Consider the following 26974-nt stretch of genomic DNA (forward strand, 5'->3'; position numbering starts at 1 on the left):
CCCCTTTAAGTACTAAACCTACCGCCTTTACGGTTTCTGACTGAAGCTGTCTGCCGGAAAGCTGACCCATCATGGATCTCTCTGCATCCATCCCCTCTCCCAGAGCTCACGGACACGAAGCGCTTTAGGGAGGCGCGGCGGGTGCCACCCTGGCGAGGAAACCCAACCTCCTCGCCGCTGTCTCCTGCCGCCTCGACCCGCGGGGACCTGCCGGCGAACGGGCGCTGACCGCCTGCAGCCCGCACGCTCACCGGGAGGCGCCGCTAGAGGCCAGCGGGGGCCTGCGCTGGCTCCTCCTCTCGCCGCCTCCCCCCGCGCCGGCGGCTTCCCAGGCTCCTCTCCGGGTAAACAACGATGGCCGCCGAGGAAGGAGGCGGCGAGCCCCGTAACAACATGGGGAACCACCTACAGCTGGTGTCCGGTAATGACCGCGGCCCGTGCGGGGAGCCGGCGGGGTCCCGGGCCGAGCCGCGGGAGAAGGCGCCGGGTGTGAAGCGCTGAGCCGCGGCTCGGCGGGCGGGGAGGGGCCGGCCCGCGATGTATGCGTGGGATCGGGAGGAAGGGGGAGCGGGGGGAGCGTGAGGAGCGGGCGGGAGGGAGGGAGGGAGGCCATGTGGGGCCCGGGAGAGGGCGCGGGAGGGCGAGCTCCGGGCCTGCGGGTGGGCGGTGCGCGGTGCGCGGTGTGCGCTGTAGCCGGCTCCCGGAGCCGCAGCCTTCCCACGGGCACAGGTGTGGCGCGTTGGTACTTGCAGTGGACCGAGCCGTGGTGCTGCGGTGGGAGGAGAGAGGCTCTGTCAGGGGCAGATGGGGTGAAGCGCGCTGTGGAGTTCCCAGCGAAGCCGCTGTCTGGGAATGACCCCTGTAAAATCAAACGAGGTCTGAGGAAAGCGTTCAGCGTCAGTTGTTATAGGAAGTGTTATCGGAATGCCCTCTAGTGCCCTCAATAAGCAGGGTAGCAAGAGGTGCTGTGCAGAGGGCTTGAGAGTAGCGCTGGGTTCCGCACACTGTCCAGGCTCCTGCAGTATTTATGCTGGAGTTTGCAGACCGGCATAATTCCCCATACGGAATCCAATTGCATAGTAACGTGCGTTTTCAGTCGGTCTGCAAAAAATACGGTTTTAGCATAACTAACAGGAGAATGTAGCAGTAAGTCCTGCCAGTAACCGGTGTAATTTCCTATAGCAGGAGTTCTGTCAGTATTTTATGCCTGTATATTTAAAACAATATGAAAGTATTTGCGGAATATTTTAGGAAATAAAGCCTTACTATTTCCTGCCCTGTTCCTGCTGAGGCTTGGGGGGGGGAGGAGGGAGGCTATTAGTGTTGCTTTTTTAAATGCAGTTCATAATTCCTCATTTCTGCACAGAGGTGTTGAGAACAGGTTTGATGGTGTTAGTGCACCGGCATAAGCATCTGGGGACGCCTTACCTGCCACAGAAGTGAGCCTTGTCGTGCAGGGTGTCTTCAGCTCTTGCCTTTCCCTTGTCTCCCTTGTGAACTGGAGGTGTTGCTAACCTTGAAAAAGAAGAAGAAAATCACCATTAATAAAAGTATAAGGGTATAAACAGTGCAGTTTCTGTTGCCTTCCGTCTGCTGCTCTGTGGGGTGGTGGAGGAGCAGAGTGAAGATGGTGTATTTTGACGTTCGCGTGGTGCTGCTGCAGTGAAATGAGTCATCGTTCCTCTCTGCCACCACACAGCAGCTAGTGTGTGGTTTTGGCAAGAAGGAGTAAAAGTTTGCAGGGCACAGTTCTTAATCAGCTGCTGCTAATTCATTCTGTGTTCATCAAAAGGGGTGATGGGTCCTCTCTCTAGAAAGCTGTTAAAACTGCTAATGATTGATGCAACTTGATGAGAGTACATGCAAACCAGAACATAGTTTTTGATCAAGTCAGGTTCCCTTCACCACCCTGCACTGCTGCTACAGAACCAGACAGAAACTTCGTAATTGCCCTCCGTCAGACTAGTCAAACTACTGTCCATTTTGTATGTCTTAAGCATTTGTCACTCATTTATAGTTATAAATCTGATGTAAGGGAGGAGAGATTTCATATAGAAATGGAGTATTTTTCACAGTAACTAGGAAGATGATGCCTTACTGCTTTAAGTTATGTAATTAGGTAAAACACCAAAGAGAGTCGGTAACCTCCTTTCTTGTCATGCTGGGTCATTTCTTCTTGAGATAAATACAATATAGGATGGATCTGTGACATCTGTGTGCCATGCCATGCCTCCTACAGAAGGTTCTGTAAACTGTGCGTTAGTAAAAAACAAAGTGAGGTGAAGCAGAAAGATGACCGTTGGCTAAACATTTTGTACAGAGTACATTTAAGAAATGTGTCTGAATGATGAAGAGGGAAAGAAAAGGTTCTCCAAAACCAGCTTGTAATGTCTTCTTCATTGTTCTCTTGTCCTCCCACACTCAGAAATAGTAAGATCTCATTGAAGGAAGTTAGTGGTAGTACCCCCATTTCTGAAGGAAGGCTTCTTCCTTCTGCAGCAGCTTTCTTTTGTAAGGTTTGCCTACAGCACCTTTCAGTTAAGATAATCGTAGAATCTTTTAAATTTTCCACTCTGGATTATGTTTTAAGATACTAATTTCAAAGGCAAGCAACTAGATAGGCTGCTGTAAAGGTATTTTTCTACCTATCTTGTAATGTAATAGCTTTCAAGATCTAAATGATGTTTTTCAGCACCACTGAGATTATCCATTACCCAGCAACTGTTGGTGTTAGAATCCTGCAGATTGGTTTGCAAAGATTCTGATATCACTGATTATACATATAGCATGAGGTATTTCCACGGTTTGTGGAAATAGGATCAAATAGTGCAGTTAGAAATGTGTGATCACTGCATTTGTTTTGGGTATTTGCATGCATACATTGTATGGTAATGCACAGAACTGGCAGTGAAACCAGCATGTTTTAGAGATAATTACATTTTTTTATTGACTATGAATTTTCATTTCTTTTAAAATATCTATAAAGATATATACAGATAGGTGCGCTATTTATGTTTCCAAGGTAAAGCATATTGAGAATTGAACTGTTCTGTTGCCTGAAAGTAATTTTAGGATTGACACATGGAAGTGAGGAAGGTAGTAAATTTTAAGTATTATTTTGTTACTGAAATCCCTTGCAGTCATTTGCTTCCCTAGTAGTTGCCTTTGCTGGGTTTGTGCCTGTGCTGAGGTTTGTGTGTGTGTGTGTGCGTGTGTGTGTGTGTTTGGTATCCACGTAGGAGAGGCTGACAGCAGTGAATTAGTCTAAAATACCAGCAAGAGTCTTTGTGTGAAAGTAGAGGTTCAGGTTGTTTTTAACTTGCTTGCTCTATATGATGCAGTTATAGTGTTCAGGTTTGTACTACTCCAAACACTATATTGTGTCCTACAGTAAATTAAGTTATCTGGCATCCTGGTGTATAGACAGAAGACTTTAGAATTGAGATGAAGTACTACTGCAGTGAAAATCTGACCTGACAGATTTTGTTTAGTGTTTTCTTCCAAGAAAAATTGGTATTTTGCCTTTCAAAAATAGCCTTTCTTTAGCCTTCCAAGAACATTGTTCTTCAGCCTTTCAAGTTTATAAATACAAAAGCTGTTTCCCTGTGAAAGGCTGTAGCCTGGGAATATCTGATGCATTTCTTTGACTGTTTTTTCTCAGTATCAGTCCTTGCTGATTGATTTATGAATATTCTATATGTTCTTAATTAGCAGAGAGTGAGGAAGAGGATGACAATGAAATGGAAGTTGAAGATCAAGATAGTAAAGAAGCTGAGAAGCGAAACGTCATTAATTTTGATACCAGTTTGCCAACATCACATATGGTATGTATTTTGTATATAGTCCATTAAATACAACTTGAAGAGGATTTGATTGGTTTTGTGTAATTCTATTGTAATATCCTCAAGATGAAGACCTAGTTTTATTTTATCCTTGTAAATCACCAAAACCTCTTATACTATTCTTGTTTCCTTCCTTACTGTTCTCAGTATTTAGGTTCTGATATGGAAGAGTTTCATGGCAGGACAGTGCATGATGATGACAGCTGTCAGGTGATTCCAGTGCTGCCCCATGTGATGGTGATGTTGATTCCTGGACAGACGTTACCTCTTCAGCTTTTTCACCCTCAAGAGGTTAGCATGGTGCGGAATTTAATTCAGAAAGACAGAACATTTGCTGTTCTTGCATACAGGTAAAATACACGAGTGGGTTTACTGATGCTGTGTAGCATGTATTTTTAGTACAATTTCTTTGGATGCTAAATGAAAAGCAGATGGTTGCATCAGTTCCATGGTGAATAATAGAAGCTGTGTTTTGAAATTGACAAAACTCGTCTTCCAGTTTGTAACAAAAACAATTTTCCAGTTTTCACGTTATTCTGCTTGAAGTATCATGTGCTTGTGTAGAGAAACAGTAAGAGTTTATTTGCTTTCCATGTTCAGTTTCAGTAACTCCTTGAATGTGCTGCTCCATCTTGCTTGTTGATTAAGTCTTGATCTGAAATGTAAAAATCAGATTCTTGTTTTGAGAACTGCATTGTTGTAAAGGTGTATTTGCTTGTTTTGAATGTAAATTAACAAGTCCAGACAGGAGTTTCATGACACAGTTGAGGGACATGAGTTGGTAGAAAAGTGGAAAAGATAAAGGGTATTCTGTGCCAAAAGAAGTAGGGAATGTTTCTCCCTCTCCCCGCCCTGCAATTTACTATGGTTTAGTTATGTAGGAGGTGGGAACGGTTATTTTTAAAGTCAATCTAAAGAATTTTGGTACTTCCAGTATCTGTATTTGAAATGCAGGTACATTGGCAATCCCTGTGTTCCCAGTATTTCACCTCTAGACCCTAAAATAAAACCAAGCCAACTGGTAAACGCTCCCCTCCAACCAAATAAAATATTAGAAGTTGTTTTTGAAATTAAAAACTAATGATTGTATTTAGTTGAAGTTATTTCACCAGATTTACTTTTTTGGTAAGACTAATTGTGTACAGTCAGTGCAGGTATACTAACTGAAATCTAAGTGAACAGTGCTGTTTGGAGGGTAGGTAACCTTCTTAATTCTGTTACTTCTAGTAATGTACCTGAAAGAGAAGCTCATTTTGGAACCACAGCAGAAATATATGCCTACAGAGAAGAGCAGGAATATGGAATTGAGACAGTCAAAGTGAAAGCAATAGGAAGACAAAGGTTCAAGGTGCTTGAAATAAGAACCCAGTCGGATGGGTAAGACAATTACATATTTAATTCTACATACTGCAAATCTTGTTTCACCAAAACATTTACATTTTACTGCAGGTGCATCTGTGCTTCCAGTAAGGCAGTTGACTAATTGCTATAGGTATTAAATTAATCAGTAGCTTCTCTGCTTATTAAGGAGTTCTGACATTTCCTGTTCCAAGACTCATGTTTATGTCATTGTTAAATTTTGCTATAAAATCCTCCAAAGCATATGTACCTGCAATTTGATTTGGTGCATGTGAGAATATACCTGTCAGAATGACTTTATTTCTGGAAATTATGTCAGGAAAAAGATGGTGATTGGCCAGCATTATAAGTTCTAAAGCTTTATTCCAAAATCTCTCACATCCCTTTTCCAAACCAGATGTGAAATGAGAGGATATGATATCAAGTGTGTGCTTTCTGCTGTCTTGTGGAAAGCGTCCCTGATAGCGACCAGATTCTGTTCCTTTGAAAAACTGTAACTTTCATTTTCTGAAAGGAGACCTTTCTAGAGGTGGTCTGCATTTAACGTGTTCCACTTCTGACCTTTGTATGTAATTGCAGCTTTGAAAGGCTGCAGGCAAGGGTCTGACACAACAGTTAATAACATGCTTGTCTATTTTTATTCTTTGAGTGATCTTTAACTCCTGAGCCTTGACAGCATGCAGAAGGATTCAGCTGTATGATTTAGATATGGAGGGGACAGTAGCTGTGCCCACAGGGGTGGTGGTTTTCATAAGATGTTTCCCCTGAAAGGGGAAGACAAAAGTCTGGTAATAATAGTGGAGAAATAAATTGCTCCTCTTATTTTTTTCCTTCCATAAAAAGCACACGTTCCATAAAAGCACACTGAAATGTGCAGATAAATATTTGAATACGAAAATAGGTTCTTGATTTTTGCTGACTACAATCAGCCCATTGCTTTCAGTTTCTCAAATACTAAATCTTGTTTATTTCAACTGTTGTCATAGTTTAGTACATCCTTAACTTCAGCAGGTCTTACCTCTTCCTTTCCGATTGTTCACTGATTCTTCACTGCTAGAAATATGCCACTTCTACTGTTACTGGTTGACAGTTTTCATGTGCTTGTCAAACACACTCAAATCAGCTGTGATAGAGTTCTCTTCTGTATTGCAGTTCTGTTGTTTTCCATATTCCAGTATGATACCTGTGATATTTAAAGCTCCTCTTCTAGCCAGTTTTTATCATATTAGGTAATTTATACCTTTGTCCATTTATGAAGTGACTAAGATCTTCAGCATTTAGTGAAGAGTATGTTGAGTCTTCTGTCATTTTCATGTTCTTCTTGACATTATCCTTTGCACTATGAATTGCATCATGATCTTCTGCCAGTGTCACTGTCCAGAGATACATGCTCCAGACACTGGTCCTGCAAGCATGTGACTTTTTTTTAGCACAATTGCTAGAGGTTTTGTAATCTTTTCTGCAGGGCCTCTAACACCTTACTCCAAATCTGTAAATCTGCAGCTCATCATCTCACTTCTGCTATTTCTTGGTGTGGAGGCATTGCTTAGTGGCATAGTGCTTTTATGCAGGGGGGGTTGGAACTAGATGATCTTAAGGTCCTTTCCAAGCCTAACCGTTCTATGATTCTGTAGGAACAGCCCAAACTCAGTGGTTTTGTATGCTTCTATGACCTGAAGCTGTAGAAATGAAGAATAGCTACTTGCTATTTCTCACTGTGTAACATTTGCTTACAAATAACATCCTCCAAATTTTACATCTTAGAAAAAACATTTCTTGAACACAAGGTGGCAGTACTTGGACGACTACAGTTAACACCATCGTTAGTGAGAATTCAGTATCCAGAACCAGCTAAGATGTGCAGTGATGTTGTTGTGCTGTTAAAGGATTTTATTATGATGATTTTATATCCACTGACTAGCAGAGTTCACTTTTACACGGCATGTTCACAATGTTCATTCAAAAATATGAATTTTTAAATGAATGAAATAAAGAGTATGAGATTAATTTTAGGCTGAGAGCTCAGTTGTTCAGCCTGGAGAAAAGAAGGCTGCAGGAAAACCTTAGAGCAGTTCCCAGTGCCTAAAGGGGCTGACAAGAAAGCTTGGAGAAGGACTTTCAGATAAAAATCCTTTCTCATAAAGAAGGGAAAATACTGAACTTCTTAGCAAGGAGAAAATTTCTGTAGTTCTTGGTGTTCCCAATTACTAAGTGCTTATGATAAAACATCATTTTAAAGTCTACAGTAAGTTAACAGAGTTCACTGTAGTCCCTGTAAGTAAAACAGGATATTTGTAATAATGTGCATCTCAGCATTTCAGGGTTTCTGATGCATAATACTGTTAAAATATGAAGTCCTTCCTGCTGAACAGTATTTTTACGAGCCACATAACTGTTGCTGAACTCTTTGTGGAATAGGTGACCTGGCTGATGCTAGGATGTTAAAAGATGATCAGAGTCTATATCCTATTTCTGCTGATTTTGAACCCTAGCTAAGCACATAAGCTTTTGTGGTTTGAAGATAGCAAACTGCATTTCAGCTAAACTTCCTTTCTGAGGATTTGATATGTAGTTGCTGACTGTTAGTTTATACCAAAAGTAACTTGAGGAGACAAAACTCTAAATACACAACGCTGAGATGGTAAAATATTCTGCTGGGTTGCCACTGCCAATCTGTCTTTAATCTGTCCACCACAATCAACGACAGGTATCTAGTGCTTCTGTCTTCAATTTATGTAGACCAAAGTCCAGTCAGCACAGTGGCTTTAATAATTTAGCCAAGGGTGTGAGATTATTTGTGTTCTGGAAGAGTATGTGTTTGGTTTGCTACAGATGTGCTGAATGTTCCTTAAGGTAATTTGGTTTACATTAGCATGACTTTAAAAATCTGATTAAATGAATTGCTGCTTAAATTCTATAGTGCTACATAATGATTAATCTATTACACAAGCCTATGGTTTTATAAGCAGTAAAATTCATTTTTTTTCAATTCTTGTATAAGTGTGTATATCTTGTCTCTTTTCTTTTATCAGAATCCAGCAGGCTAAAGTACAAATACTTCCTGAGCGAGTGCTGCCTTCAACAATGGCAGCAGTACAGCTGCAGTCTCTCAGCCGATGCCATATATTTCCATCTTCGAAACCTACATCATGGCAGGACCAAGCTATACAGCAGTGGTGGCAGAAATACCAAAAGGTTAGAATCTGGTTGTGGGGATCTTGATTTGCTGGTTTGATGGTATTTTGACAAGCAGTATGAAAGTCCATCTGTTCATCTTTCGAGGAGGTTGCACAACTGGGATGCTAGATGCCAACCTCCTGCTTTTGTTGCGTATTGTGTGATTGTTTATCAGCCATCCATAGTGGGGAAATACGTGTTTTGTATTTTGAGCTCTCTCTGGTTTTAATTAAAGTATCATTAGATTAATATTATCACATAATCATGTAATACTACAATATTTTTTTATGTAATCAAACACCTCAGAGTTCCAGTTGGTAAAACTTGTAGATAATGAAGTGTTGGTGGAAAAAACACTTAAGTTTGTAGGATTTAATTTTTAGGCAGGTTAAAGAAGCATCTTAACTTGTACAGACTTTGCTTGGACAATAAAAGTACTGGTAATCAGTGTTAACAGTGCCAGTGCTCTTGCTTTGTACTTGTCGTCATAATGGTTTGGATTTGAAGTAAAAAGGCTTTCATAACTTCTTCTGTTAATTGTTTGATTTGGGTAGAAGAGGTGTTTAAAGAGCAGAGGTAGTTTAGAGGTGACTCCTAAATTTCAGTGATGAAACAAAAGACTTGTGATACCTTAGTTGTTTGGAAACAGAATTCCGTTTGCTAATTTTGCTTTAAAACCTCCATCAGTCAAAGGTTTGACTTCTGTACCTGCAGTTACATGTCTGTAGAAAACATGGGTCTGTGTTACAATGACAGACTCAAGGGGTTTTTAATCCTGTAAAATATTCCCACCCGGATGGTTGTTAGCTAACAACTAGGCTGTACTTCCTCGTTTTCAGCATATTTTATGTTGCACTTTCATCTTGTAAATTATCATATACCATACATCTGAAGTTCTTTTGTGCTTAGTCATTACCTTTGTCAGATCACAACACTTCCATACAATCCATTTATCCTGGCCAACTGTATTTCTGAATCTGGTTTTTGATTTATTAGTATTTTTTTTTAACACATTTACCTTATGGAAGAGTTAATATGTAATCCCCCTTATCCCACTTCCCCCTTTTTTGTCTTAACTGAATTTATAAACTTCCTTAAGTCTTCTTGTGGTACTAAATGTGATAAGATAGGAAAGGGTCATAGAAATCTAATTTTTTTCATGAACTGTACATATGCTGACATAGTAGTTATTAGTGGAAGGCGGTGCTTTTACACACAGAGTGGGTGAATTAGCAGTTCCATAGTCTTATTTGTTTTATTTCCTAGTGCTTTTTCAATAAATATGCAGAATTTGCACTTCTTCAGAGAGCTTCCAGAATTTTATTTACTTGACTCTGGTTAAAACAAAAGTAGGAGAGAAATACTCATTATCAAGATGTTGGTATTGTCATCAGGGAATTGCCTTGTACTTTACCATTTTGCTTCACTGGCACAAATTCTGCCTTGCTTGTTTACAGTGTTTCTGTATCGCTGCAGCTGTGGCAGTACTTTGAATCAGGAGGGAATTCACACTAAGATTGTATGGCAGGATTTTCAAGAGTCCTAAGTGGCTGGTGGCAGGCCTAAGCTACAAACTTGTGCGTTGCTCAGGAGAATAATAAGGTGTGATTTGTGCTAGAGACAGCTGTGCTGTTTAAAAGGTGCTAAAAGATGCCTTTATACAAGTGAATGTGCACTTTTACCAGTATACAGCCTTTTCCTTCAGGAGTCTGAAATAAAAATGTACTGTCAAAAGGATAATTTTGCTGGAATAAATTATGTTTCCCCATAAGAAGCACCATGCTAGAGTAGCATCCTAGCATAGATGTACCAGCAAAAGCCGTTAAGGGTAAACCTAGCTCATTCTCAGGCACAGTGCAGGCTTTTCAAAGACCAGCTATCATTAATAGTGGACAGGTCTGCCTGATAAGGTTAATGGGCCAGGAGTTGGCACTGGGGTCAGTAGGAGAGGATGTGGTGAAACAGGTGCTTTTCTAAATACTGAAATTGTGGCTTATGAGTTTATTTATATAACTTTTCATTACTCAACCCACAGTTTCCATCAGTGGTATATAAAAGGAAAGATACCTTGAAGTCTTCTGTGTTAGTAGAGATCTTTGGAACTACCTCCAGAAATTAATATGGAATCCTAGTAACTCCCATTACTGTCAGATGCAGTTAAGGTTTTGTTGTGGTTTAAACCCAGTCATGCAACTCGTTCATTCACTTCCCCTCCTTCTTGCCCTCCCCCTGCTCCCAGAGGGGTGGAGAAGACAATCAAAAAGAATGCAACTCCCACGGGTTGAGATAAGAACAGTTTAGTAACTCAGGTATAACACAAATCACTGCTGCTACTACCAATGATAATAATGATAAATAACAAGGGAAGAGAATACAACACCTCACCACCAGGCAACCGATAACTCGCCCGACCCCACAGACCAAGCACTCACCAATGCCTCCTCCAACCCCGCAGTCTCCCAGCCCTTCCGGCTCACTCCCAGTTACATCCTGGGCAGGACGTGCTGTGGTATGAAATCTCTTTGGTCAGTTTGGGTCAGGTGTCCTGTCTCTGCTTCCTCCCGTCTTCCCATCCTCCCTGGCAGAGCATGAGGCTCACAAAGTCCTTGGCCAAACCAAAACATCCTTGTTATCAGCTCTGTTCCTAGGCTGAAAGTCAAAACACAGCACTGCACCAGCTACCAAGAAGGAGAAAAATGACTGCTACTGCTGAACCCAGGACAGGTTTGGAGCTCAGTTTTTAGTTCAGTGGATTTGAACTCCCTCCCCCGCCCCCCACCCCCCCAAAAAACAAACCCCAACCAAACAAACTATTAATAACAAAGAACTATTGATTCTCAGAGCTCTTGAACAAGTTCATTTATGAGCTAACAGCCCAGAAACACTGTGCTTGGGGAGGGGGGGAGTAATCCCTTTCCAAGACTGGTTCCATCAGATGATACCTGAGATGCAGTACTCCCAGTGTAAGATCATGTTTTATGGACCGAGATGCAGATCCAGAGTAGGGTCATTGTCCTGTTGAACTCTTGTCCTGTCAGTAGAACTGACTGTTCACAATATGTTAGGCTGTACCTCTCTTAACTAATATAATGAGAAACATCAGAAAGTAGAAGTTGCATTTTAAGAATGGTTTCTGCTCCATACAAGAGCTGACCCTGTGTCAGCTGTTACAGAAAATATATTTGCTAATTGGAACATTAACTTGAGTTTCAGTGTTCCGGAATTCTTTCTTCAAAGTACCGTTTATTTGCCGTGGATTTAAGTATTGCCTGTTTTTTCTCATTTGTAAAATAAGGGTAGTTGACCTCCAGGGGAAAATGAAGTTTTAATTTGTAAATATTTACAGTACAGTTTTGGAAGGCACTGTGGTTATGTAGTATACATTGTTTTAGATTTCTTTTAACCTAAGCCTATGCATTTAAATGTATAAAGTCACGGTAGAGAATTAAGTAAGCAAATTACCTTACACTGCTGGAAATCTGGTAGTTAAGGAATGCAGTTATGATCTAGAGTTTCTTGTCTGCAGGATAAGCACAAGCTGAAGACTTTTTAGAAGTTATATTGGTGGCCATGTGTATTTTGTTCCTCCAGATCTGCTCTGTAGTCTTGTATAGATGTTTTTGTACACAATTCAAGTGCACGTTTTAGTCGTGTTCCCAGTGAAGTATGGTACAGGAGCATGGGCCACTTCTATTTTAATTTTAAAACAAAACCATTCAATAAGGAATAATTACGAGGTCTTCAGGGGATATTTTTCACCCCTGTTATTTTTATTTTCCTCCACATTTGTTTCTTACTGAGTGCTCCATTTGGGTCTGAATTTTTCTTCATAGGATGTTGTTAAATAGATATTGTACAATATTTGCTCACTATCTGTGGATAATTATAATAAAGTTGTTTAATAGGTTTCCAGTAGGCTGGTTATAAGCATTGATGTTCAGTAAGCGTTTCTGAAAATGTGATTTCCATTAAAAATAGAGACCAGAGAGTGGAGAGTGATATGAGATTAAGACATCAAGACTGCCCAAGTTTTCTTAACCAGTAATTGTTCTGCTGTGTGGAAGCGTCCTCCAGAACTCCTAACTTGTGTGGTGGTATTTATAGTTATGTTTTTAACCGATTAGATTTCTATTTAAAAAATATCATCATATATCCTTTGCATTTATATATGTCAGCTTAAAATACCCGATACATTTGTTGACGTCATCTACCTGGACTTGTGCAAAGCGTTCGACACTGTCCCCCACAACATCCTTGTGTCTAAATTGGAGAGACATCAGTTTGATGGATGGACCACTCGGTGGATAAAGAACTGGCTGGATGGCCGCACACAAAGAGTTGTGGTCAATGGCTCAATGTCGGGCTGGAGACCAGTAACGAGTGGTGTCCCTCAGGGATCGGTGTTGGGACCGGTCTTGTTCAACATCTTTGTCGCTGACATGGACAGTGGGATTGAGTGCGCCCTCAGCAGGTTTGCCGATGACACCAAGCTGTGTGGTTCGGTTGATACCCTGGAGGGAAGGAATGCCATCCAGAGGGACCTCGACACACTTGTGAGGTGGGCTGATGCCAACCTCATGATGTTTAGCCATGCCAAGTGCAAGGTCCTACACCTGGGTGGGAGCAATCCCAGGCACAGCTACAGGCTGGGCAGAGAAGAGATTCAGAGCAGCCCTGTGGAGAAGGACTTGGGGGTGTTGGTCAATGAGAAAATGAACATGAGCCACAGTATGCACTCGCAGCCCAGAAAGCCAACCGTATCCTGGGCTGCATCAAAAGCAGCGTGACCAGCAGGTCGAAGGAGGTGATCCTGCCCCTCTACTCTGCTCTCGTGAGACCTCACGTGGAGTATTGTGTGCAGTTCTGGTGTCCTCAACATAAAAAGGACATGGAACTGTTGGAACAAGTCCAGAGGAGGCCACGAGGATGATCAGGGGACTGGAGCACCTCCCATATGAAGACAGGCTGAGAAAGTTGGGGCTGTTCAGCCTGGAGAAGAGAAGGCTACGTGGAGACCTCATAGCAGCCTTCCAGTATCTGAAGGGGGCCTATAGGGATGCTGGGGAGGGACTCTTCATTAGGGACTGTAGTGACAGGACAAGGGTTCAAACTTAAACATGGGAAGTTTAGATTGGGTATAAGGAAGAAATTCTTTACTGTAAGGGTGGTGAGGCACTGGAACGGGTTGCCCAGGGAAGTTCTGAATTCTCCATCCCTGGCAGTGTTCAAGGCCAGGTTAGACAAAGCCTTGGGTGAGATGGTTTAGTGTGAGGTGTCCCTGCCCATGGCAGGGGGGTTGGAACTGGATGATCATAAAGTCCTTTCCAACCCTAACTATTCTATGATTCTATGATACGGCCTGTTAATCTCCTTATTTTATTTTATTTACTTATGCATTTGACTGATTTGATATAAATAGTTTAATCGCTCCCATGTGGTGGTTTGCTGTGGTTGCTGAAGTACCAGCCGTTGGTGGAAACTAAGGAACAGATGCACTATCTAATAGTACTTGAATTTTCTGAACTGTCTAAATTTTAGATAGATGCTCTTTTGAAAGGCATAATTTCTTATTACTAGACATTAGGAATACTTGTAATGCTGAGACAGGTTTTCTGGGGAAATCCATATATTGTCATTCTTGCCCAGAAGCTTTAGCTCTCAATGCATTTGAAATGTGGTTTGGAAGCTTCACATTGAAGTACTGGTCTTGATGGTGATAATTTACAGTATCTTTAAATAATCAGCTATCCCTCCTCTGGTTTATTATTTGAGCAAGAACTGTCCCTAACATCTGCTAATCTGAAAGAATAAATATTTGTGCTTTTGATTTTAGAGGAAGTTCCGCTGTGCGAGTTTGACATCTTGGCCTCCCTGGCTCTACTCTCTATATGATGCTGTAAGTTCACCCTATGTATATGTAGGTATATATATGTATACCAAATAATCTACTATTAGTTTTGTATGTTTGAATATGTTATTATTGGATAATATAAAAGCCTTAATTTTGTTGGGTTATAAGTTACATTTTAAAGAAATGTACAGTTTTCAGTTTGTTGTGAAAGGAGCAGGAACAGCTACTCTTGTGTACTGTTCCCTTGTGCTAGAGCATGTGTCTAGGGTGGATGACAGAGGTTCAGGTTCCTGCTGTATTGTCTGAGTCAGTCGTCTGTCCCTCATGTTCCAGGTAAGTGTTCTAACCACCAGGGTGCTGAATAGTCTTAGGTCTGTCTTTCCTATTGAAGTTGCTTTACTCCTTAAAAAGTACATATTTCTTTATATACACATATATATATAAGTATATTAGTACACGAGGTACTTGGTGTAAGAGAGGCAGAAGTAGGGAGGAGGCTAGCCCCTCATCTTGTTTATACAGTCTAGAATTTGAGTGGTTGGCTCCTTGTCTCAAATGAGACGTATAACTGTCATGGGCCATTGGTTCATTTTGTCCTCTTTCCCATCCTAGTTTGCTCTTAGTTTAAAACATGTAGATACAAAATGAGCGTGTCATTATTGTAAGTGTTAACAGCTAATGTCCACTTAGGGAAAATAGCTTACTCTACATTTTGCTTCCTTTTTTTTTTTTTTTTTCCTAAGAAAACAGAAATATCTATGTATTTAAATTAGGCTTTTCTTCTAACAAAAGGAAACCTTGATGGAAAGAGTCAAGAGGCAGCTACATGAATGGGATGAAAATCTTAAAGATGAATCTCTTCCAACAAACCCAATAGGTATGATGTTGTTGAGCTGATGAACTCATATCTGGGGTTTGGGTGTTCAGTTCCTAAGAAAACAAGGCTTAGATAATTACCTTCTGTTGTTAGTCCACCCCTCACTTCCACTTTCCAGTGAATTTTGATAGTTGACTTTGACAGAAGGATGATAGAGATTTTAAGGACATGAGCATCCTCCAACTGTGCCACAACATGTTCAGTATAGGAAGTATAACTCTTATTGTGCTCCATGGTGGGAGGAATGTGGTATGTTTCATAAAGCCAAAAGCATACTAGCTTTTTTAAATTATTATTACATAAGTCTAAGTGTTAGTATGTAGAATCTCTTTGTTCTTACTTCTTGTTACCTCTTATGTAACATGGGGGAAAATAGCACCAGTAACCTAATCACAAAAAAGTTGGGTTCCACCTTTTGCGTGCTGCGTTGGGGTTATGCCATAGTGAGCAGGTCTTTTCTCTCTACAGGTCTCTAGGATCTAGTAAAATTTCAAAATCACAGATTTCAGTTGAAGTCTTCCTAAGGGGAAAAGCATTCTCTTCTGTGTAGGCTCTCAAATGCTTAATGAAAGGCAGCCTTCAGTTAAAGTCAGATAAGAACCAAATACAGGAAGTGCAAGCATAAAGAAAAAGATTGGTGTATGGAAATCTCAGTAATTCACTGCCAAAGTGGAAGTCTGTATCAGTGTTGTCTGGGGTCTGTTCTGGTTTTAGTATACATTACCTTACCAGCATGGCTCAGTCTCCATCAGTGGTATCTGGATTGGACAGATACCATAGAAGAGGATTTGTCTGTGCATGATCCAGCCTTTTGGGCAAAAGGATGTACTGAGATGACCTCTAAAAGTCTATTACAAACATAAGTTTTAGCACTCTGTCTGTAACCGAGCAGAAGTAGTAGGGTTTATTGATTTATTTCTCTCTCTAATTCTAACAGGCCTGCTATTTTCTCATTTCTAGATTTTTCTTACAGAGTTGCTGCTTGCCTGCCGATTGATGATGCATTGCGTATACAGTTGCTTAAAATAGGTAGTGCTGTTCAGCGACTCCGGTGTGAATTAGATATTATGAACAAAGTGAGTATTTTTTCTTTACTTGTCATTAAGTTGTTCTCACAAAAAAAAAAAAAAGGAATGACTGTTATAATGTATGACAAAAATGCATGGAATTTCTAAATGATAGTTCTAGATAGCGAGGTTTGGGTGTTCTTTTATTTTTTCCATCTGCTTTAAAAGTTTGCTCTAGAAAGAAAATGCTCTCAATACTAGACTTCATGTTTGTCAGCAAGCAAGAAGCATATAATAATATTTGCTTGTGTTAGAAACCCTATTTCAACGTCACAGCACTTTTTTTAGCCAAGAGATGGTGCTAAAAGTCCAGCATTTCTCATAACCATCTTATGAGCATCATAACCTTGTATTGTTCATAACCTTATGAACATCATAACAGCACAATACACCGCAATCAAGTAGCGTCGCGCCATGAAAATTTGTGGATTTTGTAACAAAAGATAAATCTTTGTAGTATTGAGCTACTGAATATGTAAATCTAAGTATTGGACTGCATGGATTTTTGCAAGACATTTATCATCTTCTTAGGCAATACCTTTTTTAAGATGTTCGAAAACTTGGCTTCCCTTCCCAATAATAATACCTACTATAAGTAATATTATATATTATAACTGATAATGCAACTAAGTATCAGTCAACCTCATGTTGAATTTGACTGTTCTGGGAACAGCATTTGCAACAGTTTCCCACAGCAGTTCAGGTGGTTGTTCTCTTTCCAAAGAGAAAACACTGAAGAGAGCCGTTGGTGTAAAAACAACTTCTAACTGTAAAGTTGTTTATGTGGTTAGTGGTGGTAACTGGAATATTTAGTATTCAGCTCTTGAAAGGAGAGACAAATTAATGTTTTGTTAATACATTCACCTTGCAACGAATAACTGTATACATCCTGATCCTCACCTTGCTGGTTGTAAGGGGATAAAAGTAGTGTCTTAAAAAAACAGTGTAACACGGTTGTGTTTGTCTGCTTGATATGAGCAGTGGAAATTTTGCCTCTTTGCCTGTTTCTGGGGCAGAGAGAACCAGAATAACATTTTACTACTGTTCGTCTTCCCAGAGTTCATGCACCAAAATTCTGAAAGGGAATATACAGAGAAAAGGAAACAGAAAACATTGCTCCCAAATTCTGAGACAAAAATGGACAGGGTTTTGCATGAGGCTCTGTGATCAGATTAAGTTTCGTTGTATTTCTTGAGTCAGAAACTCTGAAAATATTGTGATATTCAGGTACTGCTAAGGGCTGTTCGTGTTCAGCACATTGCGTATTTTCTACAAATCCCAAAGAGACAAGAGGACTTAGGTTACCTTCATAAGACAAAGTTAAGTTTTTAGCCTACACCAAAAAGGTGTTTTCTTCATCAACATGTGACATGTTACTCTGTAAACATAGAATCGTAGAATAGTTAGGGTTGGGAAGGACCTTAAGATCATGTGTTTTGGTTTACTTTAGAAAGCTGGACTTAACATGTTTCGTTGTCCAGAATGTAATTTACAGTGATATAACTGCTGGTGAGACCTAATACATTTCCTTTTGTCTCTTATATCAGTGAATTGTATTATACCTTTAATAGCTTTTCCTGTTATTAAAGACAGTTAACTGCTTCTTTTTAAAGAAATGTACATCCTATAAAGGTGTAATACTTCTTTGCATTCTGCTTGACAGTGCTAATTGCAGTAATTAGATAGGATTGGAAACAGAGGAGTGAGATGAAGTAGCTGACTAAATCAGATACTGAGGGATATATGAACATTAGATTATAATCTGTGAGTATAGGTAGTTTAAAAGAGTGAGTGATAGTAAGTGTTAAAGGTCCCTGGCAGGACAGAAAGGCCAGGTGAGCTTTAAGAAGAGAACTGGCACATGGTAAATCCTATCTGTATAGTATAGCAATTTTCCCTATCAGTCTCCAAGATGCATAGACTGTGTTGACACTGTGGGCCACAACCAAGGTCACCTGCAAAAAAGCAGCTGGAGGAAGTTGAAATGCAGCAACAAGCCCAGAGCATCTGTATAGAGGAAAGGAGAGAGAAGAGACTGACGTAAGCCGGTGTAGTATCACATGAGGATTGCAGGAGTTGGAATTCAGAGATACTCAAAAGCACAAGCTGCGATTTGCGGCTTTCAAAGGATGTATGCTCACACAGGGACTTACCCAAGTGAAGATCCTGGTTCCAAAATATAGTGGTTCATTTCTGGGGTAATTTCACATGCATTACCAGTAAAAAGAGGTAGGTGTAATACACCTCCTGAAAATGAATGGTTATGTTCTACTGAGCTCATTTAAGTGCTTATTTTCTGGGCAATGTCAGTGATGAATTGTTTTGTTCTACTATCTACAAATTGTAGAAGATAGATTAATCAGTTTTAATCTTTAAGAGAAAGATCAATGCATCTCATATTTTTCATGAGGAAATTAAAACCATTGATCTACAGTACTCTCAAATTTAGAAAGACCTAGTGATTGCATTTGTACTCATCTACGTTTTCTGGGTGGTATTTTAGAAGAGCAAAAGGTTTTTTTCTGAATTAGCTTTTTGAGACCTTAGAAGGTTAACTCATTTACTGTGTTTGTGTAGTCAGATCCTCTTCTGCATGTGCATTTTTTGAGGGACAGGGGAGTATACAAAAATTGGTTTGTCTTTTAGATAACAATGTTTACCATAACTAAGTAAAATGCATAGAAAAAAAGGTTTCCTTTGGTAGAAAACATAAGTGACTGCTTTCCAGATAAAGAAAAGAATTGATACAAAGTCTGTTCTGAGGAATGGGAGAGACATTTTCATTATTTGCTGCTGTGCTGCCAAGCCTCTGCAGATGAATGAAATTACCCTCTTTGTTTTTCTTTTCAAGTGTACATCTCTCTGTTGTAAGCAATGCCAAGATACAGAAATAACTACCAAGAATGAAATATTCAGGTGAGTGTATTGCTCTTAATCTTTGGAAGGTTTTTGATCAGAAACATTGACACAGGAAAACAGATTAGGTTATGTCTTATAACTGCTGTGTTTTCCACGGCTCTAATAAAATGTCAGTAAATATTTATAGGGCATTTTCTTTATAAAACAAAACAGGTTAGTTTGGTGGTTTTTAATAGAAAGGTTGTAAATCTGAGCACCACCGTGTATATTGTAACAGAAGTTAGTGTGGAAGGAAGGCCATGTTATGCCACTTACTCCAGCACTTCTCCACTGAAGAATTATGCACCCTGTGCTGAGTTTTGAAACACAGATATTTGACACAGGTTTTTTTGTCCTGTTATTTCTGAGTAAAGTTCATGACATCCCAAATTTTATTTCTCAACACTTCATCCTGGCCTGTGTGTGTCAACAGGCCTCAACAGATTAAAATGCACTAATCAGGTGGTATAGATAGATAGGCTCCCAGGATGTTGTCATCTAAGGAAATTGCCTATTTATGTCATTAAACACTGTGATACCATTCTTTATTTTAAGAATATAGGGTTTAATCCTAGTGGCTCCTCTAGGCAGTATGTACCCCTAATATATTTGACCTATACAATATCTTTCATGTTCAACGATGATAAAACTGTATACATTTTCCAAATAATTGCTGCTTCTGGCAGTCTTGACGCTGTTTTCATCTTGAGTAACTAACGTCTGTCTGTGATCTGTGATAATGAAGGTTAAAAGATGTTTTGATTTACAAAGCAAGACTCCCCACGGTTTTATCAGTGCAGTAAGAAGCTGATGTGGTAATTAAAAGCCATCTCATATCTTCTAATCAAATAATGGATTCCAGAAACCATGATTCCTGCTATGTCAATACCATGTACTTTAACAGCAGAATGTTGAGAATGAGTGAACATTTTTGCTTACTTTCAAAGTTAGATTTAAAAGCAGCAGCATAGATTTTAGTTGGTTTTATTGGAAGTCACCATTCAAAAGCAGCAAGAAAAATAATTTGAGTCTATCATGTACTTTTTTATACCAAGCAGTAGGTTTGTGAGGGAAAGATTAATAATGGCCTTAAATGAGGTAGTTTCCACAGCATCCCCCAAGTGATTTGTCCCCTTTAACATACAGCTGGGCGAGGTTCATCTGGGCACAAGAAAGTTTTAATCCTTACTCCCAGTAATACCCTTTTAAATATCTTTTCTGAAATAGGGACTTAAAAAGTAGAGACTTTAGGTAAACAGGAAAAAAAAGCCTTCAGGTAACAGGAATAATTTACTGTCAGTGAGGAATATATGACTGGACACTGAAAGTTGTGCAGTATTAACAAGATTTGACCAATTGTATTTTACATTAGTATCTATTTTCTTTCAATTTTTAATAATGTAATAAAAGGTGCTTCTCTTCCTACAGCCTAAAGTGGTTCTTTTGCTGTGGAAGATAGTTTTGAGCATGGTTGGCAGTTCTTCCTCTGTTTCCATTTGACAGCCTTTGTTTTTTGTTTCTTCCTTGACTTCTGACAAAATTGTCTGTTGTAGTTTATCCTTATGTGGACCCATGGCAGCATACGTGAATCCTCATGGGTACATCCATGAAACCCTCACTGTATATAAAGCCTGCAACTTGAATCTCAGCGGACGACCATCGACAGAGCACAGTTGGTTTCCTGGGTAATAACAGTTAAAAGAACTTTTATAAGTAAATGACAGAAATCTGGTTGTAAATGTATTCCTGTGATAGTGAAATAGTAAATACATACATTTTGAAACATAGAACATCATTTCACTCATATGAAATACAGGAAAGTAAATTTACACTTCTTCAAAATACATAATAAACTGGAAAATTCAGATAGAAGGTTTTCAGAAGTTTTCTTTAATCTTTTCAAAATAGGGGAGTTGGAAGATGCTGTTTGGGAGTTTCTTTGTGTATAGTTTTGTGTAAGCTACAACCCAAATCACTGTTGTTTTCTTACAGCTTTCTTTGATCATAAGGTAAATAAAGTACAAATTAAAAACGGAATATATAAATGCAGTTACTCTACTGAGACACTTTTTTAGGTCTAGAAACTGAATAAATGTTACATGAGTTTAATTTACTGACATTTATATTAATCTGATTACCTTTGATATTTATTTAGTTAGCCTGGCTGTCTAAAACAGTAGCAAAATTAACTGTCAAGATGTAAAAGATTGCCTAGTAATGACAGGTCTTGCATCAAAATGTCACCCCTCTATTGTAGCTTAAATTTAAATCCATGGCTAGATGAGCATTCCTTATGTGCTCATTCAGAAGTTGGAATATTTAACTCTTAAAAATACATGAAATGTCCGACTTGGAACTTCAGTTTCACGAAAAACTCTTTAAATATATTTTCACCAAATCATTTTTCTGTGCGGTCATTTCTGTGTCAAAAGTGTCAAAAATCATTCTGTCCCTTTGGCTATCGTATCCTCTTCTAAAGTAGCAGAGAAGAATATGTTGCTTTATCTGTAGCTAGTCCAAGGTTCTTGACTGATGCTTGTACACAGTTCCTCTTCTGTTTTCTTGTGTTGATCATGGTTTGTGTTTTGGTTTTTTTCTGGATTAGAATCATAGAATAGTTAGGGTTGCAAAGGACCTTAAGATCATCTAGTTCCAACCCCCCTGCCATTGAGTAATGACTTGCAGAGTGTATGGCATACCTGTAGTCTTTAAGGCTCCCTGAAGAAAACCTGTGGCTTATAATATTTGGAGGTATTTTTTCCCATCCTGATGTGTTTTCTCAGCTCTTTTCTTCCTTGAGTCCCAAAGTTTCTTTAAAAACCCAGCTTGAAACTAGTGTTACCTTCTTACCTGATGGGTGAACTGTGTTCTGGTGTTTTACATGCTATCATCAACCTTTTGTTTTGTTTTTGATAGGTATGCCTGGACTATAGCCCAGTGCAGGATCTGTGGGAGCCATATGGGCTGGAAGTTCACAGCTACCAAAAAGGATATGTCACCTCAGAAATTCTGGGGATTGACACGGTCTGCTCTCCTGCCTCGGATTCCAGAAGCGGATGAAGACTCAGGCCACGATAGATCACCATTACTCTGCCTGTAATCCAGTAGCTTGCTTTGGAGATGAACAGGCAGTAGTGTCTCAAATGCGTCTGCTCAGTTCTGCTTCTGATGCTTACTTAAACAACCCAAGAATACAGACACACCCACACACAAAAGAACAACCAACCAAGCAGGCTCGCTATATTTGGGTTTGGTGTGCATCCATGTTACTGTTGTTCCAGACACAATGAGAACTGAAGGTTGAATCTTAAAAATGTCAGATGAGAAGAGGAGGTGGCATGGGACACCAAGGAATCCATCTGATCTCTCTACACAGAACTGAGACTGAACTTTATCCTTCCTTGTGGCACTTCAGAAAATGTTTACTGCTATCAATTCGCAGTGAAAGAAGGTGGGGGGGAATAAAAATCACAAATAGAGTATAATTTATGCAATATATGTATGAAGGTAGACACCAGTTACTTGCTGCGGAGTGTTTTCCATAATATACTTTAAAGTGGTTTTGCTGAGAATCCCTGTTTCTAACTGTGGAGTACTTCAAATTTTATGCTTGTGCTGTTTCTCAGATAGTTGCTGAATAACTACTGAAGAGAGTACAGAACTGAAGTATCTCTTCTGGCTGATACAGTGTGGGAACATCGGTGGCAGTGCTGAAACGGGCAAAAGCAAGAGTTTCTGCTGCCTGCAGTGCGGGATGCCCTTTGGAAGGAAGCAGTGTGAAGTATTTGGTCCTTACAAGTTGTCTGATCTATTTAGTCTATTTGACTTTAGAAGTCTTTAAAATTTTATACAGAATATACAGGTCAGTCCCAGAGCATAAACTACGTTGTCATTTACTGTTCAGTGTGCTTACATTTACTTTTCAGAATGATCTCTGTGAAGAACAGCTTCCCAGCAAAGATGTCCAAGGTTCTGTGCAGTACTTGCTGAAATACATGACAAGGAGAAGGCAACATACGATTTTTCATTTTACAGTTCCATATCATAAAGTAAAATTTAACATTATCAGCCTTACCCGACACAGAGCAAATGTTTTTGAATAAAACAGAAGTTAAAGGCAGTTTTGGGAGAGGGTGTGTGTTTTATGTTGGGTTTTTTTCTGGGTTGCTGGTTTTTTTTGGTCTGAAGTGCTGTCTGTGCTACAGAAATCAGGTGCCAAAATGGGGCAGCTTTTGACATTGACTTACTGGGGATATTTTTCCCCCTCACAGTGCACTTTGGTGATGGAAACTGCAGATCTCTTCAGTATGTTTGTGTACATTCACACTTGGTTTTCTTTTGAAGCTTTATCATTCCCTCTGTTTCTTCACACAAAATCTTGGAGAACTTGTTAAGTATGACGAGGAGCTACTGAAGATGTAAGACTGCAGCCACCAGTCGCTCACTCTCAGTCGTGCCCCTGCACCACACGTATGTAGTAGCATGGACAGATTACTTCAGGGAAAGGCCAGGTCAGGGCTCTGTGGGGCAAGGAGTGGATTTCAGTGGCAGTGGGTACCTGCTGCAGCGCAGCTAAAATGATACCCTGTGCAAAAAGCTGAGGGATGCTGAGAGGCTCTTGGGGTTGTTTATCATGCTAGGTAGGTAGAGACTAATGATTGTGTAACTCAGGTGTAGTTCTTCGAAGCCTTCTACCTCTGTGCTTCTGTGATAACTTTTGTTCTCTCCATCGATGTCTTTAGTGCCGTATTTAATTTTGTGTGCAGTGCTCTGACTTGCCAGTGAACTGTGAAAAGCAATATTTCTGTGAATATAATTCTGAACAAATAGGGGGTGAATGGTGGTTCTTTTTTGTCAAGAAAGCATTCTGTGGGTTATGTTTCTGTAACAAGCTTTCAAAAGGCTGAAATGATAAGCACTAGTGTGAGAGTGAGACTGTGAAACCTCTGTACTTGGATAACTGCTGAAATCATACTTAGCTTTCCCCTCACGCCCTGCACATGTACATACATTTACATGGAACATGCATGTGTGTGCCCACAGACACACAGCTGCAGGCTTGGCTTATTTTTTCCCTCAAAGATACATGGTATCTGTTGTTCCCATTACCTTCAGTAGGGCTTGGTGGCAGCAAAAGGTTTGAGGGTGTTTAGAGTCCCTTCTGCTGCCATTTGATTTAAGTGTTCACTGAGGGTATGGTGGGTAAGGGTTTCAGAATGATTTTCAGAGCTATCCCGGAACTTCATAAGGTCTTCGGGTTCTTGGTTGAATCTTTTGGATTGCCTCAACTACACATAGCATTATGTTGGCAATGTTTGAATACAAAATACGTGTATTTTTGGTATTGTGTGTATATAGACAAATGTAAACTAATATAATCAAGTGAGGTAAGTCAGGAGTAAATTTAGCACTAACTTAATTTTATAGATGATGCTGTTCCATCTGCCTAACCTTCTGTGTAGGATTTGCCATTTCAAAGTCCGTGACACTTTCCAGGTTGAAAACAAGTGTGATGCAGGTTGCTGCAAAGCTGATGAGTCCTGATGAGTTCGCCATAGTGAAGCTGGCTGTTACGGTGCTACATGTGTAGGGATGCTCAAAGGTGACTAGCAGGATGTGGAGTCATGGATGGTTCTGTACAGTGGTTATTAGTTTGTGCACTTTTTTTTTCTCCTTTTTGGAGAGAAAACCACTAGATGGAGATTGTGGAAAATTGTTACTGACAAATATGGTCTGGTCATCATATGCTTTTGAGAGCTAAATACAAAGGAACTGACATTTTATGATAAGTTACTGTATTTACTGCATTCATTGGTTGGCCTGTAGCTTCATGCATTAATCCGGTTGACTCGCTGGCTGCTGCCAGAAGGGATAATTTTTCTCTCCCACTATAACCTTCATCTTTCTGCCATGAGCTCTATGAGGATTCCACGAGGAATTAGGCAGTTGCAGGGTTCTTGTCCTGGCTGTGCAGCTGTGTCCACGTTTGGTCTGACAGAGGGAGGAGGGATATGTATAGAACCGCTCCTTTTCAAGCCATCATCGCAATAGCAGAAAGATGTCATACAATCAGCCTGTAATATTGCAAGTTTTCCTATCTTTTAGATTAGTTTTGGTGAATAGGTAGAACCACGTAGGACACTTGCACAAGGGGTCTGAGGCACGTTCAAACACTCTGTTTTTGATAATGCTGTTTTTGTATGAGCTGCAGTTCATTTTGTTCCTTTCATCATTTTGTCACTGTTGTTTAATTGCTCTGTAAACGCTGCGGAAGGGGTAGCACGTTCTCCACTTTAACTCTTCCTCTGTCTGCCTTTTGAGACAACTTTTCAGACGAATCTTATTGCTTGCAAGCATTTGCAAAGAATAAAATCCAGTTTGTTTCAGAACTGATGGCTTTTTCCTGATTGTTGGAATGGGAAGAAAAGGCTTGGGTTTATTTTGTGTTTTAAACGGATTAGCTTCAAAAAGTAATGTGTAAGCTGGAAGAGTTCCAGCTTCAAAGAATGTGCTCAATATAAGAGATGACATGGAGGGAGCGTAGGTTGTCATTCCAGTGAGTAATCAAAATGAGGCAGCACATCCTTCATCTCAAGCTTTTTTCTCCATCTCATCTGTGTGCTTACTTGCTGTAATCCACCTGAGCAATTCTTAGCTTCAGTCCCGCATTGTTTTCTTCTGTCTCATGATTCGACGATTCAATTATTCAATGATTCAATGATTTGACTGTTCTGTAGGATTTATTGAAGCTTACAAGAAAGATCACCCACCTGAAAGCCCTGGTAGCACGCTGGGTATCTGAAAACTTTGTCCCTGACTGATTCCACAAATTATAAATGCTCTGAAATGGAAGCGTGATGTTATATGGCTGCTGTGACCAGAGTGCTCTCCTGGAAAGGGCAGACAGAACTTTCAGATTACTTGGAGGACAAACTTCCTTGGAGCGTCGTGGCCCCTGTCTCCATATGGGCACAGTCTGAAGCTGATGCTCTGCATGCGATTTTTTTTCCCACTCAGAAACAGCCCCAGTTCTGTGTGATGAGGAACAGAAGGGTGGTGGTGCCATCCCAAACTGCTTAAGCCCTAATCCCTTGAGAAGTCCCTTGCAGTTAAAGAGCCATTTATGTCTGTACTGTATACGGAAGTAAAATAAGGATTCACATCCTGCTTTTATGTTCAGGCAGACGGGTGAGCATTTTATTTCTTTTAATATTTATTTTGTCATTTTTTATTTTGTTATTTTTTTATTAATTAACATACACATTATTAAAATATTAAACATATATAAAGATACATGTACATTCACATTCTGTTCTGATTTCACATGCTGAGGAGGGTGGTGGGGGCTCTTCATTCTCGTTCACTTTTTTCTCTGTCTTCTCTTTATTCTTTCCCTTTCTGTTTTTCTTCCTCTTTCTCATTCTTTCACTTTCTTTTTCTTTCTTTCTCTTCCTTTCTATTTTTTTTCTCCTCTTTCTCCTTTTTCTCTCTTTGTTGTTCTTTATTTCTTTTTTTTTCTCTTTCCCTCCCTTTCTCTTTTTTCTTCTCTCTTCTCTCCCTTCTCCTTTCCCTTTTTTCTCATTTTTTCTTTTTTTCTCTCTTCTTTCCCTTTCTTTTACACTTCCTTTTTTGCTTTCACTTTCTCTTCCTTCTTTCTTCTTTTTTTCTTTCTCCTTCTCACCTCTCCTCCTGTCTTCTCTCTTCTCTCTCTTTCCTCTTCTCTCTCTTTTCTTCTTTCTCCTCCTCTTCTCTCTCTTGCTTTTCTTCTTTCTCCTCCAGTATTTCAATTTCTTCTCATATGCACGCAGGGGGGCCTTCACTCTGCTGAACACCACCACTCCCCTTCCCTTCCCTTCCCTTCCCTTCCCTTCCCTTCCCTTCCCTTCCCTTCCCTTCCCTTCCC

General features: G+C 39.9%; 1 protein-coding gene and 1 long non-coding RNA gene across 3 annotated transcripts; both read left to right on the forward strand.

Annotated features, from left to right (window-relative positions):
- The first annotated feature begins 266 nt into the window (after positions 1 to 266).
- On the forward strand, positions 267 to 25460 carry CRBN (cereblon). Of its 2 annotated transcripts, none has more exons than XM_061455705.1 (11): positions 267 to 421; positions 3712 to 3824; positions 3990 to 4192; positions 5070 to 5219; positions 8234 to 8396; positions 14212 to 14274; positions 15022 to 15106; positions 16067 to 16182; positions 19025 to 19089; positions 20625 to 20756; positions 21988 to 25460. In XM_061455705.1, exons 1-11 carry the CDS (start codon positions 355 to 357, stop codon positions 22169 to 22171), a joined length of 1341 nt encoding a protein of 446 aa, XP_061311689.1. In that variant the 5' UTR covers positions 267 to 354; the 3' UTR covers positions 22172 to 25460. The 2 variants fall into 2 exon arrangements, with proteins under 2 accessions (XP_061311689.1, XP_061311690.1); XM_061455706.1 differs by having other exon boundaries at positions 285 to 421; positions 3715 to 3824.
- Positions 8430 to 11152, forward strand: LOC133270492 (uncharacterized). The gene is made up of 2 exons (XR_009743796.1): positions 8430 to 10540; positions 11103 to 11152. It is a non-coding gene; the product is annotated as an uncharacterized LOC133270492 (long non-coding RNA).
- Positions 25461 to 26974: the final 1514 nt, after the last annotated feature.

Source organism: Pezoporus flaviventris, unplaced genomic scaffold, assembly GCF_033815535.1.
Source record: "Pezoporus flaviventris isolate CSIRO_AGI_PZ_B2104156 unplaced genomic scaffold, CSIRO_AGI_Pfla_v1 ptg000021l, whole genome shotgun sequence".
NCBI classification, from domain to species: Eukaryota; Metazoa; Chordata; class Aves; order Psittaciformes; family Psittacidae; genus Pezoporus; species Pezoporus flaviventris.

Bases quoted from the DNA above. Each gene is read 5' to 3' on its own strand.
- CRBN (XM_061455705.1), top strand. From the start codon at position 355: ATGGCCGCCGAGGAAGGAGGCGGCGAGCCCCGTAACAACATGGGGAAC. The intron at 422-3,711 runs GTAATGACCGCG...GTTCTTAATTAG, and splicing joins CCACCTACAGCTGGTGTCCG to CAGAGAGTGAGGAAGAGGAT. The intron at 20,757-21,987 runs GTAATAACAGTT...TGTTTTTGATAG, and splicing joins GAGCACAGTTGGTTTCCTGG to GTATGCCTGGACTATAGCCC.